General features: G+C 32.6%; 1 protein-coding gene and 1 pseudogene across 1 annotated transcript; both read left to right on the plus strand.

Annotated features, from left to right (window-relative positions):
* The first annotated feature begins 6361 nt into the window (after positions 1-6361).
* Positions 6362-9481, plus strand: LOC143613531 (calcineurin B-like protein 9). Its single transcript, XM_077087212.1, has 9 exons — positions 6362-6385; positions 6458-6641; positions 7702-7784; positions 7869-7928; positions 8010-8118; positions 8253-8305; positions 8445-8525; positions 8657-8769; positions 9410-9481. The coding sequence occupies exons 1-9, from the start codon at positions 6362-6364 to the stop codon at positions 9468-9470; spliced, it is 768 nt and encodes a 255-aa protein (XP_076943327.1). The 3' UTR covers positions 9471-9481.
* A 3238-nt stretch (positions 9482-12719) lies between these two features.
* On the plus strand, positions 12720-13443 carry LOC143613542 (abscisic acid receptor PYL2 pseudogene; annotated as a pseudogene).
* The last annotated feature ends 2896 nt before the right edge of the window (positions 13444-16339 follow it).

Consider the following 16339-nt stretch of genomic DNA (forward strand, 5'->3'; position numbering starts at 1 on the left):
TCACTAGAACCCACCCTTATATATACATATATATATATATATATATATATATATATATATATATATATATATATATTATACACACGTATATATACTTGTGCAGGTATACACATACATATATAGATATAAATATATACATGTATCTCCACCCATGGGAAATTAAACGGACTCGGAGGTCCGAAAGTACAACCCGAGTCGAGATTCAGCTCCGGCAAGGCTAGACCCAACTCCAAAGAATAGAACGTAAGCTCGATAACCCTTGCGCGACTGGATCTTCACGATGGAGTCGCCTTCCGTGCGAATTCCCACCTCGTGCGAAATTTCGGCATGCGAAGACCCGTGCGAACCTTAGTGTGTGAAATCCTATACGAAATCTCATGCGAAATCCTATGCAAAATCTCATGCGAACTCCTATGCGAACTTGTGGATTTCGCATCCCGTGCGAAAAGATTAGAGGTCGCCATTCTAAGCCTTCTATGTACACCACGGTGACCGAAGATGAAGGAAGAAAGGTATAGGCGGTGTGCGGCTGGAAGTGGATGGAGGCGGCGGTGGCCGTGGCCGGACGTGGAGGAAGGTGGCGGCGGCTGTGTTTTTAAGAAAGGAAGAAGAAGAGAGTAAGTGGGGGTGGGGTCTAGGGTTGGGTTATATGGTGAGGGTATAATAATAATAATAATAATAATAATATATGGAGGTAAAGACTTGGACAAATCCGAACCCGAGACCCGACTTATCTATCAACCCATGACGCGCCTCAAGTAAGGAATATGAGATGGAGATGAGCCAAACACACGAACCCAAACCCGCTTAAGGACGTTAACCCATAAACGCATTAAGGGCATGAGTTAATTATGATAAAGTAAATATAATATAAATATATAATAACCATAAATGAGGATTAAAGTATATTAGATTAATAAGAACGGTTAAAGATGAATACATGTCGGTTCAGTTAACTTAAAAGTTAACCCCGTTAACTTAAGAGTTGAATAACATGAGATTATAGAGGATTAATATGTGTACGTTATTAACAGTTAGTCAAGCTCAGTTGAAGAGAGGAATTTCTATTAATTCAAAGAGGAATCAACTGCAGGTGAGTTCTAGCCCCCTTTTTTCCTTATGTATATTAGCAGTAAATCTATGTAACTACAAATATTAAGAATGCATTATGAACATGAGTAAGTCATGATGGGGACATCAGGGGGGTCGTAGTACCTTATACCTGTCCACATCATGAGTACTCGTGAGTGATATGCAGACAAGTACGTGATAGACAGATGCTCTAGTTAAGGAAACAACATAGTTCTATGAACGGGAAGGCACTTGCACGAATACAATAAAGGACTAAAAGCCTATACTATGTTCGAGCACGTGTTGTGATAGTAATGTGGTCTGGTTATAGATACAACGAACTGATTGGTTCGGATAATATGTATACGATGGTCCAGTTATGGACACAATGAATAGGTGGTCCAGTTATGGACACAATGAATAGGCGGTCTAGATGTGGATACAATGAATAGCTGGTCCAGTTATGGACACAATGAATAGCTGTTCCAGTTATGGACACAATGAATAGGCGGTCCAGTCATGGATACAATGAATAGGTGATCCACTTGTGGATACTAAGTATAGTAGCTATTAACTATGTGTGTATATGTAGTACGATTGCATGGCATGATAATTTTAAATGCATAGATATACGTTGTGTGAATGTATGGTCCAGCTATGGATACTATTTGTACAGGTAAAAGTCAGTGGATAGAACAGAAAGAAGGTAGGGGACAAGTCCTATCACATACCTGCGTAGAATAACAATATGTATATTGATGTGAATGAATGATTGCATGTTCATGTGTAGAGCCTTCGGGCCTCATGCACGCGCAGCAAGTTAGAATGGCAAATCCCTTTAATTTGATATGGTCGATTACGAGTAAGAATATAAGGCTTGGTTACGAGCAAGTACGTACGGGACTAGTTATAGATGAGTGTTACGTCGCATATAAATAAAGAAAGTGATTTAATTATAAGTCGAAGTTTAATTAAAAGAAAGAAACGTTAGAACTCACTCAACATGTAGCTGACTTTTAGTATGCATGCAGGTATTATCGATGGCGTGGCAAGCTTGAGGCGCATACGAGGCTATCCATATTGAAAGTCTAGTTAGAGACAGAAGTATTTTATAAAAGTTTAATTTTCCGCTGCAAATTGTATGGACTTCCGCTATATTAAACTGAGTTTATGAGTAAATCCAACGTTAAAGTATGGTTGCCGAAAACAAGGCCTTACAATTAAAAGTATACAAATGCTTATAGATTGTGTATAGAGGTCTCACTGTTTTAATTTAGAATTTGGTTTTATTAACATCCTTTGCATGCAAGAAGTATTCTAGTATTTTGTATTAAATATATTTTTATTATATATTACCCAAAAATATGGTTAAAAGGTGACATTGATAGCTTGTAATTATATGCTTGGCCACTTTAATTATTGTAATTAAAATATGGATTAACCTCTTCTTAAATTAATTTCCTTTAAGAAATTAAAATTATATTATCCAATTAGGTATAACTTAAGTACTAATCAATTTCAGCATGTTTAGTAATACAATATTATTATAATAATAGTTAGAGAATACTATGGGTATAAATAAGTGCTTTAGATACCTTGCATTAACGGATAACAAAAAAAAATGAAAAAATTATCAAAATAAGCATCTATGAAAACAAATTTCTAGTTTTAGGTATTATTTATAAAAAAATTTAAGAAATAGGTATTATAAACTAGTCGTGATGAGTGGTTTGTAGAAACCAATTAGAACTTGCCACGTGTCCTTAAACTAACCGTACCGAGCGAGTTCACTAATCATTTACTCGTCACGACTAAATAAGTTTCATGCCTCATAATCAACGCCCACAAGTCATTTAGTCGCGACGAGTAGATTATAAGGTTAAACTAGTCGCGATGAGTTAACTACTAATAAACTACTCGTGTAGGGAATGTAAATCGGGTAAACTAGTCGTCGCGACTAAAGGACTTATAAATTACTCGTGGGCGTTGATTACGAGGCATGAAACTTATTTAGTCGTAACGAGTAAATGATTAGTGAACGTGCTCGTTACAGTTAGTTTAAGGACACGCGACAAGTTTTAATTGGTTTTTACAAACTACTCGTCACGACTAGTTTATAATAACTATTTCTGGGATTTTTTTGCAAATGATATCTAAAACTAGAAATTTGTTTTCATAAATACTTAATTTGGGAATTTTCCCCAAAAAAAATCTCCTAAAGTTTACTAAATAAAATATTACGACTAAAATATAAAAAAAAATTACAATATATGTAATAAAGACTGGTCTTATTTGTGTACAGTTGTGTAAAGTGTTAGATCTCATTCGGGCTATGCGTGGATTGATGATAAGACCAGACAAATAAAACCGAAACATAAGACTGAAGGATTCGGTAGACCGGGACAGGGGATTAGACCAAAAGGGAACATGCCGGTCGGGCGTATGTATGTGACTCGACTAAAAATATGACTTCTTAGAGCATTCTCATCCAACCCCTCATTTAATGTGAGAGGTGTTTTTATAATTTAGAGAGTGATTCAGGATGTTGTGAGTGAAGAGTTTTTATATTTTAGAAAAAGTTGTGATTTTTCTATATATTTGAAAAGTTACTGTTTATCCCCTATAATTTTTTAATATATTTTGAGAGTGGTTGTGAGTGAAGGAATGATAAAAAATATTATTTAATTAAAATGGAAAGAGAAAATAAAGTGAGTTTTAGTGTAATTTTTGGTTTGAAAATAGAGGGTGGGATGAGAATGCTCTTATAATTTGAAAATTGATCTACACGCGATAAGAGCAAAGCGAAAGCATGCACTAGCGTTGGTCATAGTATGTTAGCGTAATTCTCCAGGTAGTAAAGTTATGGTTATATTTGTAATTATTACTTTTAGTAGGTTAATAAATAATTATGTTTTGTAATCAAACGTTGTGTCAAATGTCAATTAGGATAAACTATAAAGTCGCATTGATCCTCCGGAATGTTGCTTTGGAATGTATAAACAGGATTCGTCATCGATCAAATAGATATTGATTATTCAATCATAATTTAATTTCAATTTGTATTCAAGAATCTTGATCTTGATTTTCAGTATGTAGTTTCAATTCCGCGCAAATGTTCCAGTAGAATGAAGATCAAAATCAGATTTCTCATTAAGTGATCAACAGTTAATATAAGAAATTCAAGGAAGATAGAAATCCATAAGGATTAAAAACCAAAAGCAAATCGCAGACAACGATCAGTGACATATTGAATAATCAAAGGACGAATAAAGCTTGGGAGGGTTGAAAACAAGTAATTTGTAATAATTTTAGAAATGAAGATAGGGTAATAATGAGAATACTCTAGAGACATTAGATCGAATAAACTATAGCATGCATTGAAGTAAGCAGGTTCGCGAAAAATCCTTAAGACTTTTTGAGATAATTAAGGGCAAGTAAAAATATGGGCTCCTAAGTTTAAACTTTTTTTATTTGTATTGAAACTTATATCGAAGCTTAATTTCGGTAAATGACTTTTAGGGTATCTTTGGCAAAACTAGCTGGTAGCTGGTGACTGGTGGCTGGAAGCAGTAGTTTTTAGATATATTTAGGTGTTTTACAGAGTAGCTAGAGCTTTTAATAAATATATAAAAAGACCAAAATGGGCATAATTAAAAAACAATAATATTAAATATACTTATTTTGAAAGGTTATTTAAGTAATTAAAATACTAAAAGCTTGTAGCTCTTTATAAACGTTACTAGTTGGAGCTTTAAGCTTTTTCTCATGACCTAAAAGCTTCAAGCTCCTTCCAACCAAACAAGGCTTTTAATTGAGTATGAGCTTTTTCTTAAAAGTTTGAAGCTTAAAGCCCCTAAAAGCTCCTTACCAAACATGCCTTTAATATAGGCTTAAATGTGTACATCTCCCCCTTTTTTTTAGAATAAGCTTAAATTGGGCTATGATTATTGTTTTTTTTTTCTAAAATATACATATTTTGTACACATAATTTTGTATAAAAAAAATTATGTGTCTCTGGCCATCGCCCACCTCGCCTCTCAGTCCCTCACCAGGGTCACCCGTGGATGTAAGGACCGACTTCAATTAGCTAGGGTTTGAGTGACTTGGATGTAAGGACCGACTTCAATTAGCTAGTGTTTGAGTCATCGGTTCCACGCATCGAAACGGTACACGTCATGAATGGATCAAATATACATACCTTATTTAAATACTTGTAGGTGTGCAACAAACATCATAAAATGGAAACGTCCTCTACAACGGTAACTTGGTCAAAGCAAATGGTGTGTATATCAAGTAACTGCCCACTTAAAAGTTATATATACACATCTTAAATTTTCTTCTTTATATCTAAAATGTTATTTTATCAAAATTATCATTGTAATCTTAATTGGTTGAAAAAATTTTAAGAATGATTCAGAGTATTTGATTAAAGTAACTATGAGAATGTCCGTTGTCACACCAACTTTTATTAATCAGTATCACTACGTTTCGGTCTTCGAATATTCAAGAAATTAATACAAGTCGGATTGTGTCACCAAAATTCTTATGACATGATTCCACAAATACTAAAAGTCTTACAAATTCATAATCCTTAAAATTTTGCTATTTTTAAAATTATAAATATTTTTCTAAAGGTCAAATCTATATATACTCTCTAATAAAAGTTATAAATTTTGTTGCTTATTACTTTCACGTTAAACTCTATTCTTTTTGAATAAATTTATAATTATATTTATCATAACCTAAGCAAACTTGTCATCCCTAAAATTTTAATTCATTAATTTTTATTGGTAGTATTTTACATAGTCAGGTTTTTGAAGGTCTAACTAACTCATAAAGATTATAAACACCTAAAAAGTCCTTAAAGAGATGCAAATTCAAATCTTTCATTAACATATTTTGATTATCGATGTTAAAAATAATATAAAATAAAAATAAATTAAAAAAATAGGTTAAAAAACTCAAAAATCAATAAACTTTGAAACGAAATCAGTATTACAACTTAGAAAGTTTTTAAAAAATAAAAATATAAAAACCATAGATCTACTACATCTACTATTATGTAGAATGAAAACCAGATCTTAAAAAAACAATCTAGGATAAACAAACGTAGTAGCAACTTATAATATTGGAGTTGACTGTGTTTTTCATCATGGCTGAAAACGACTACTTTCATGGGTATTATTTTCTTTTTAATAATAAACACGTTCATGTAAAGAAAGCCACCTCCATCGTCTCATATATTTAATCTAATTTCTAATTGTTAGTGAGTACAACTCATCTTGCATCAATGAATGCATCAAATGATTCATCGGTACAATTACTTATCTCTATTTCCGTTTCTTTTTAAAATTTTTAAATTTAAATATTTGTTTGTTTTGAGCAGAGATGGATTTCATTGACCATTGGAGACAAGATTTGTGCTGCATTAACGCCATTGATGGCCATAGCTGAAGTTATATTATTCGCAGTCTCCGGTTGCTTCGATTTCCACCTGTGGAATCGCTCGAGTTCTAAGAAACTTCGGTTTGATCATCATCAGCTTTATCGCCTTGCGTCCGGATCTAACTGTAAGTTATTTCAAGTTGGTAAATAGTAATCAGTTTTATGAATCTGATGCAAATAAGGCTTTTTATTCGTACAACCGGCGGTCTGTGATTCTTCCAAGTGTTTTTTAAATTAAAAGCAGATGCTAGAAATTTTAGGAAAATTTGATGTTTGGTCAACTGAAGTAAAAGTAAACTAGATTCAAAACTGAGCCAGACACTTTAAATTTTGGAAAATATGATGAGTGAAGATGAAATATTAAATATAGATTAAATGTGGTTTGCCAATACTTTATTAACAATGAACATCAAACAGACTACTTTCCAAATATCTCTTTATGTAACTAGTGCTGCAAACAAGCTCATGAGCTACTTGAGAGCGGCTCTGAAACCTAGAATTAAGCTCGGGCCAAGTTTAAACAAGCCCAAGCCTAAAAACAAGCATGTTTAATAAATGAGCTCAAGCCAGGGGTTCAATTAAATGAGCCAGTTAGTTATAAAGTTTTTATTTGGTGTATAAAAAATATAATTATATATTTATCATTATCGTGTCTAGAATTATGATAAAAATAAGTAAATATGTTATGTATAAATATCATAATTATAAATATAAATATTTATATAAAAATAATCTTTTTTGTACATGATTAATTAGTATGATAATTAATGAGTAGTAACTGAGCCAAGCCAGACTTTGGTAAACTACCCACAAGCATGGCTCGAGGTTTAGAAATAGAGCCCAAAATGAGCTGAGCTATACCGAAACAAGCCAAAGCTCGGCTCATACACCCCTATTTATGTTATAATGGGAAATAGTGTAATTGAGGTGAATGGTTTTAATGCAACTTAACCAGCATTACAGGGTTATTTGTTTAGGATTTAGGTGATTAGAGAATAGAGAATCAATAGAGTGTCCTTAAGCTGCAACTATTTATCTATAACATTTGTTTTGTTATTAGGATGATATATTCTAATGCCACAAATGCCTTCTGTTGTTAGCTTATAGTAATCATGTGACAATGTCAGGCATGAGGTAAGAATGTTTCAAGAACTACCTTTTACACATGCTCCGTGTTCTTTGCAGTTAGTATTAATGAAGTCGAGGCGCTTTTTGAACTGTTTAAAAGCTTGAGTTCCTCCATTATTGATGATGGACTGATACACAAGGTTAGCAGTGAATTTATATTTTTATAAAAGCTTATTGCATCATATATTATTATAGATGAAGGCAATGCTAATAATTTGGTGTAGGAAGAGCTATGGTTAGCACTATTCAATACCCCACAAGGCGAGAACCTATTTTTGGATCGGGTAGATGCTCTATTAAAACTTGAATTTTAACTTGTCTTGTTTTGGTACAAATAACATACAATAATGCTATTTTGTTTATAGGTTTTTGATCTTTTTGATGAAAAGAGGAATGGTGTAATAGAGTTTGAGGAATTTGTTCATGCTCTTAGTATCTTCCATCCCGATGCACCTATAGAAGATAAAATAAATTGTAAGATGTTAAAGCTATATAAACTTTGAATCTTTCATAAACAGTAAACAAGTCAGTCATTTGGCAATGGCTACTTTTGTGATTTTCTCTAAATTATATACATATCATGAGATAGTTTGATTTGGTTTCTGCAGTTGCTTTTAGGCTCTATGATCTGAGACAGACAGGGTATATTGAGCGAGAGGAAGTAAGTATGCTGTAATATTAGTAATTTCAGCCCATTAACTTACCAATGCACACAAAAGTTTTATATGATTATTGTAATAATATATAGTTTTTATTATCAAGTAAAATGGGCACAACAGTTTGCATTTTAATGTGAATAGGTGAAGCAAATGCTGATAGCAATATTAATGGAATCTGAGGTGAATTTATCTGATGATCTTCTTGAGGCTATTATTGACAAAGTAAGATTAAATTTCTTATAATTATTTATATTTTATTATAGTAACCAATAAAAGATGCATAATGATTACTATTATTATTATTATGATGATGATGATGATGATGATGATGATGATGATGATGGTTGTTGCAGACATTTGCTGATGCGGATGCAGATGGAGATGGTAAAATATGTAAAGAGGAATGGAAAGATTTTGTGCTTCGGTGCCCCGGGCTTTTGAAGAACATGACTCTTCCTTACCTTGTGTATGTCGTTATTCTTGTTCCGAAAGTAATAAATTTTTTTTCCAATGTTAATACTCGTTTACTTATGAATGAGTCGATTTTTCTTATGTCTATCAAGGAAAATATAGTATCATATTTACCGCACAAAAAGTCATAATATGATACATACCAATTTTCAAATGCATGACATGTATGCCCTTTCTATAAAACTTGCATTAGAATATGAGAGTTTGGAGTGCAAGGAGAAAGAGAAGGGTATAATGGTCATATTATAAATTATATTTAATGAAATTGGTAGATATGAAATTTGAAGTATTTTAAATGATCATTTTTTATATTAACTTTTTTAGTCTAGTAAATATGAGATTATGCAAGTTTTCAAGCGTATTATGAAATCGCCTCGTTTTAAAACAGGCAAAAATTGAAATTTTTGCTAAGATACGAGTGAAACTGATCAAATGGGTAGAACACGTTTCAAGTTATTATTTTTAATGCATATAACCTCTTAATTTATTTTTTTTCTTTCAGAGATTTAGACTGCAATAACATTGTTTTTGAAATTACAGTTAAGATTTTAATTATTTATAAATATTCAAAACATGTAAAGAAAGTGTTTCACTATCATCTGATTTATATGGTTTAAATTTCAATGATAATTTAGGGACATCACCACAGCATTTCCAAGTTTTGTTTTCCACACGTCGGTCGAGGATGCAAATTAAATTTATTTTTTCATTATAATGGAAAAATCTATAACCCGATGCGCCCTTTGCCGTATGAAAATTTCATCTGGCAAGTTGAAACCTTTTGGGGAAAAAATTGTATATATGAATACCCAAAATGGCTTCAAATTAGTAATTATGGGAGATTTAACGGGCGGAAGACGGATGTATATTTCAAGAGCGATCTGTTCAGGTAGTCGTAGACCGAAGAACTTGAGAAACTAACAGGTAATATTGTTCACAGTTTTAACATGTAAAAAGTTGTACATATAAGTTCTTTCAAATGCAGCCTGATGTTGTATAGAACACAACTAATTTGAATACTATAGTCTATTATAGCATATTACTTTTATGCACATTTTATGTACATGTTTGAGCTTCAGTAGTTTGGCAATTCTTTTGTTTTCTGGTAATTATGGTTGCTACAAAGTACAAACTGTCTTTGATGGATATCTTATTCAAAGAAATACATGAAGTGAAAAAGTGGGTCAAAATTGATAAATTTTTAGTACTAGTGAAACAGGTGGGGCTCACTGTTTTTTTTTTTTTTTGTTTTTTTTTCTATTCTGCTTTTTTTATATAGTTAACTAATGAATTAAATCTGATTGAAAATCTATTTTAGTATAAAATAGGTTTTATAATTTTTTGAATGGAGTCAGTTAAAATAAAATTTAACTTCCAGTTACAAATACAAAAACATTTTTTGTTATTATTCTGTCATGAAAATTATTTTTGATTTTTTATTTAATTTAAAGTTTCAATCGTTTGTTGAAAAAGATATAAAGTAAGAACACTTTGCGTTCAATTTGTTTTGACAAAAGAAGAAATTAGTCAAGAAAATATAAAGTTATTTATTAAAAAAAAAGTTTAAAAATATATTTTCTTAATATTGTATTTTAAAAGCATATGCCCTGGCAACATAGAGTCAACCAATTAAATGTGTATATAATAAGCTTAGCACAAATATGACGTGAATCTGAGAGGAATGATAGACGTTTTTTTTGTATAAAATGTCTAAAAGAAAAGGGTGAGGACTGAGGAGGAAGAGAAGAGAGCATGAGAGAGAGAGAGAGGCATGCTTTTTGGGCCGTTTCTATAATTGATTGGCTGTAGCCTATAACATGGGCAAAGCCCGAGCAAGCCCAAGGCCCACTCATTCAGGAGGCCCAAAAATTTTACTAAGATTCTTTAAATGTTTCTATATAACTTAATTTTAGAAAATAGTGGCGCAGTTGGAAAGATATCATTTTGAGAACTACAGATTCCGGAATCAAGTCCCAGAGGAGATACTTTCCATTTTTACTTTTTCCATGAAACAGTTAATGGATTATGAAGCTTCTGGCGTTAGCAATTCACACTCAAACAGCGTGCAACTTAGGTAGATTAACATTTTTTACCCTAGGATATAATGTTAGATTATTTTTATTATGTACACATGGTTTGGTTTGCTATTTGTTCTGATTTATTGTATACATGTGCACCAATAAATGTATCATATTGGGTAGTTTTGTTGTTTTTTGGATCAAGTACAACATGGTCACTCAAAAATGAAAGAAACTATAATATTCATTATTATGAAACAACCCTCAAGTCCAAGTCCAAACCCTGAACCAAACCACGATACGATTTAAACTCTTATGGTAAAGATTGGGCCGAATTTCATTGAAATTCAATTAAGAGAACGAACGTTATATCTTCTTATCCTTATCTAAAGTGTTTGTTGCTTGGAATTTAATCAATAGTATCCATTGCAGCGAATTCAAATTTGATATCCTTCCATACTTCACAAACAACGGCTAGTTCAGGACTTCATTTGGTAGCCTCACGGATAATTTCATTACCCTCAACAGTAAGATCGCTTCCTTCATTACGAGCTTGGGACACTGGCTTCCACCATCAATGAACTATTAAGGATCGCATCCCGCGCATATTCTACATTATAGCCTGCAACTGATTCAGGTTCCTTCATTATAGCCTTCTAGGAGATCAAACGGAGCTCCATTAGTTTCTGCTAGACAAGAAATAAAGAACATAACCAATACAAGGGGGCCGACAGGCTGGACCACTGGACATACCTACATACGGACTGCAGACAGACAGAAAAGGTTTGGTTTTGATTTACAATGATTAAAAAAACCGTTACTGGGTGACTTAAAAACCGTCAAAAATGAACCGCGAAAACCCCTAGATATAGTGGACTTATAAGTTTTTTAAAGCAAAATTTAGGCCCCATTTTTTCCACATGTCCTACGCCCGTAAATTTTCAAAGGTTTTCAGAGATGGCCCTGAGCCCGGGCAAGGTGGGTCGGTGCTTACATTACCGCATTTTAGACCCACTATAGTTTGCATTTCTAATATAACTTTTTTAGTTAACTAGGTTATATATATATATTGGAGATTTCAAATGAGAACCCCTTTGAGTTTTAAGAACTCGAAAGAACTAAGCGTAACGATTTTTTTTTTGCACAAACATAATATATGTAGGTTACATACACGTAAAAAAATTACAGAATTTTTTACGAACCGAGTCGACTTTTTACACATGTGTAACAGACGTAAAAGTTAGTGTAATCAGTTACATATTTATTCTTTCTCCTACTTTGACTTTTTTGCCAGATTTAATCTCAACCACATATTCCAATTCTGTTAATTAAATGTGTGGCCTAGAATGGAGTTCTTAAGTTCTTACAACTCAATATGATTATCAAAATATCCCTCCCATATATATATATATATATATATATATATATATATATATATATATATATATATTTCTTTTAACATCGGTCGATTAAAAAAAAGCATGTTTAAAGTGTACAATGTGTACCCTTGTTTTACCACCACCTCGTCACCTATAGTTAGATTCCACTAGCCGTTAAAAGAAAAGAAATATAACGACTAACTACTTGAGCTAGCATGTTTTAACATAAACTCATTTAACTTACTCTTTTAACACCCGTTTGACCCAAACCCATTTTACCACAACCAAGATTATTACAAAATATTATTAATAATAGTAATAATGGTTTAACCAATTTGAATGGCTCTGATCTATTAAAAGCTAACGAAATAATATTAGTGTCATGAAATAAACATCATTTTCATTACTCACAAGAACTTCATTTCAACCTAAACTTTGTTTTTTCCACCCACGCGTGATCTTCTTCCAACTTCGATTCTTCATCTCTTCATATCAACCATCAACCTACACAATAATCAAACCAAGCCTTAATCCCTCATTAATTACCCCTCTCAAAATGGAACATAATTCAATCCCAGAAGGCCTCACCGAAGACGAATACTCCCAACTCCAACTCGTAATCAACCAACACCACATTTTCGACCAAACGCCCAACACATGCACGTCCATAATAACCCAACACATCGACGCACCCGCACACGTTGTCTGGCCGCTGGTTCGCCAGTTTGACAGCCCACAAAGGTACAAGCATTTTGTCAAGAGCTGCAACATGTCGGGTGACGGTGGCGTTGGCAGCATACGTGAGGTGACCGTCATGTCGGGTCTGCCAGCCTCCACGAGCACCGAGCGGCTTGAAATGCTCGATGATGAGAAGCATATTTTGAGTTTTAGAGTGGTGGGTGGCGAACACAGGTTGAGTAACTATCTGTCTGTTACTTCGGTTAATGAGTTGATTAAGAAGGATGGGAAGGCGTACACGGTTGTTTCGGAGTCGTATGTTGTTGATGTGCCTCCGGGGAACACGGTGGAGGATACGAAGATGTTTACGGATACGGTTGTTAAGTTGAATCTACAAAAGTTGAGTCTTGTTGCATTGTCTTCTATGCATGGAAATGAATGATTATGACGGTGGTGACATTATTAATATTAAGCATGGAACTATAATAAATCAAGATTAATTTTGATGGTGATGAATCTTCAATTAGTAGGTTTTTTTGTTTTATTGTTGAAAAGGTGTAAATTTTAGCAAGTCATTGTAAGGGGTGAATGTCATGAATGTGGTAATTTTTAAATTGTAAACTATTGTCTATTAATTCTTGTTTTGGGCATTCGATGTTAAGTGTGAGGTGATTTGCCTATGTAATTTGTTGACAGACGGTTTTACCGGCCGCGTTGCGTCAGGATAGGTCGGTAAACCCTGGATGATGGTAAAACTAAAGTAGGTATTAAGTCGATGCGAACTTGTCAGTTTTGGTTACGTTCGTTATGGTATCGGAACTTAAACAAAAAATAAAACAAAACAATATAAAAACTCAGGTGACCAATGAGGTGGCGTCGGTCAGTAAAACTCAGGCGTTGAGGTGATGAGTTTGCGCAAGTTTGATCGGTCTCCGTCACCTTCATTACGGTACCAAAACTAAAAAAACAAAATTGGTATTCTGCCGATTTTATTTAAGTTCGTTACGGTACCGAAACTAAAACAAAATGCAGTGTTTCTACGCGAATTCAGTCGGTTTACTTAACAACACAACCATCCGGCCTACACCAAAGTTAATGTTGAAAGGCAACCACTCTCACATATGCATAAACATAACTAAAACACTTGAAAAAATAAATAACCAAAACCATTAACAACACAATTAAAAAAAATAACCATAAATAACAAATTTGATAAAAAATAATCAAAGTTGCACAAGATCAAGATTTAATCCTTGATGTATAGCCGATAGAGGTACATTGCACAATCCACACAACCATCCAACTATTCCTAACATATATGATAAAACAAAAAACTATAATCACATATACAAAAATAAAAAGAAAACATTTTGTGATACCAAAGTTATTAATTATATTAATTTATAATTATAATTAGTTTTAGAGCCCATGTCACACACAGGACAAGTAAAACAAATAATTACATAGCGTATATGAAAAAAAATGTATTATATCTATGCTTGTATCTATACAATGTGTACATAAATCGATTTTATTTATTTCACAAAATGATTTTTTAAATGAACTAAATAAAAAAATGCCCGTGCAAAAACGTACCCGAGAATGCTTATTTCTATTAAAAAATTCATTCTCGGTGTCATCTATGTATGAAAGAATTTTGGTTTTGAACTAATTTCGGAAATAAGACTTCTCATACGATAGTAGTTCTAACATTTCAGCCTAAATACAAAAGGAGCGTTACCTTTATTGATATATTTATCAATTTACCAACCATCAAAGGAAAGTAGAACATTAAATTGTAACAATGGATGTTCTTCTAGAACTATGTTTTTCTGAGCTACACCATGAAAAATATTTTGATAAGTTTCAGAGGGCTTCTCGACTTTGTTATAATGACAACATAAAAAACAACATGTTAACCCATTCAATTTTGTGAATATTGTTTCATTTGAGCATAGTTTAGCATGTCATACTTCCCATACGATGTTCTGATCACCATTGAAAGAAAAATTAATGTTGATATAAATATTTCAAATTTGATAAAAGTTAAGCATTGATAGGCATGGGGTGGCATATTGAAAGTGTTCGCAATGTTTTCTTAAATTTTAATAGTTGAGGGGAAAATAGTTAGTTTGTCAAATCCCGAACCTTTTGATTATTTCAAAAAAATGCTCTTAAAAATAAATTTGAAACCCGAATCATGTTTAAAATTTTAACTTTCATACTTTTGACATTTTAAAGTCAACACTTTGAACCCATAACAAATTTGACGATAAATCTATTCTGCATTCTCAAACTTTTAAAAATACTCAAAATTTTCATTTTTGGCAACAAATTTTGACCAAAATGTAGTTAACTTGTACCAAACAATCTATTTACCAACTTTTGACCCATAAAATCAAATTTAAGTTCTACAAAAAAACCCAAAACAATTTTCATTTGAGAAACATGATTTATTGTTGATTTTTGGAATTCACCAAGTATTTTGAATATATAGTAAAATAATATGTTAATAATTATATTTATAAAAATATATAGATATTATATAAATATAGTGTAAAATGAAAGTGAATAATTATTTATTTATTATATATATTAGGGTATATTAGTTTTGGAGGGAAAAAATTATGAGAATTAACCAAAACCTGACAAGTGTCCACATTTATTTTACTTTATTAGAATAGGTAGATAGTGGTAGTGTTAAATGGTGTGACAATTTTTTTGATTTAAATTTGTTTATGGCCAAATACCTTTAAATGTAGCTTTGGTGAGACAAACACTTGATTTCGGGCTGATCAAGATACGGCAAAAGATAAGAAGTCGGTACAAGCGTTTTTATGTTAACTACGTGGACTATTTTTGGAGATGTGTGAATGAAGGCAATTATGCATATTTTTGTTTATGCTATAAATGTGGTGATTGTTTTGTTTTTCTTGGGCTCTACTTGCCACATTGGGTATAAAGGTATTTTTTGAAATACAACGTAGCTGTTTTAAAAAAAAGTTTTTTAATATGTCTATATTGGTGACGAATTTGGCAATATACATGTGCCCCTTACCAATATAGTTTTAAATAAAAAGAGCTGAAATACTAGATAAAGAGCAAACACATTAAAATTTAGTAGAATTCACGTTAACTTGTTACCGTCATTGACAGTCTAAAACATCCTTGTCGAACCATCCTATTCGAACCCGTGGGCAGCATCCTAGTAGATAACCATCAGTCTATTTAAAAGTGTTACCTTGTAACAACACTAACCATAAGCTCATTATTCGATTCATGATATCCATCAAAACACGAAGATACCACCATTATCAATCATCTTATACCTAACATAATAACATTAATTAAATAAAATTCCTAACTCCAACCCACCCGACCGACCCGACCCGACCCGACCCGACCCGACCCGACCCGACCGTCTCAACATAAATCCACCCAACCCCACTTCTTCATCTTCAACACAACACAACACAACACAACACACAAA

The sequence above is a fragment of the Bidens hawaiensis genome, unplaced genomic scaffold, assembly GCF_021521415.1.
Source record: "Bidens hawaiensis isolate Kalapana, Puna unplaced genomic scaffold, B.hawaiensis_p1.1 tig00037700_1, whole genome shotgun sequence".
Classification (NCBI taxonomy): Eukaryota; Viridiplantae; Streptophyta; class Magnoliopsida; order Asterales; family Asteraceae; genus Bidens; species Bidens hawaiensis.

What these genes read in the sequence shown, in the direction of transcription:
- LOC143613531 (XM_077087212.1), top strand. Translation starts at nt 6,362, where the DNA reads ATGAATGCATCAAATGATTCATCG. An exon ending in AGAACCTATTTTTGGATCGG is followed by an intron (nt 7,929 to 8,009) that starts GTAGATGCTCTA and finishes TTTTGTTTATAG; the next exon opens with GTTTTTGATCTTTTTGATGA. An exon ending in TATAGAAGATAAAATAAATT is followed by an intron (nt 8,119 to 8,252) that starts GTAAGATGTTAA and finishes TGGTTTCTGCAG; the next exon opens with TTGCTTTTAGGCTCTATGAT.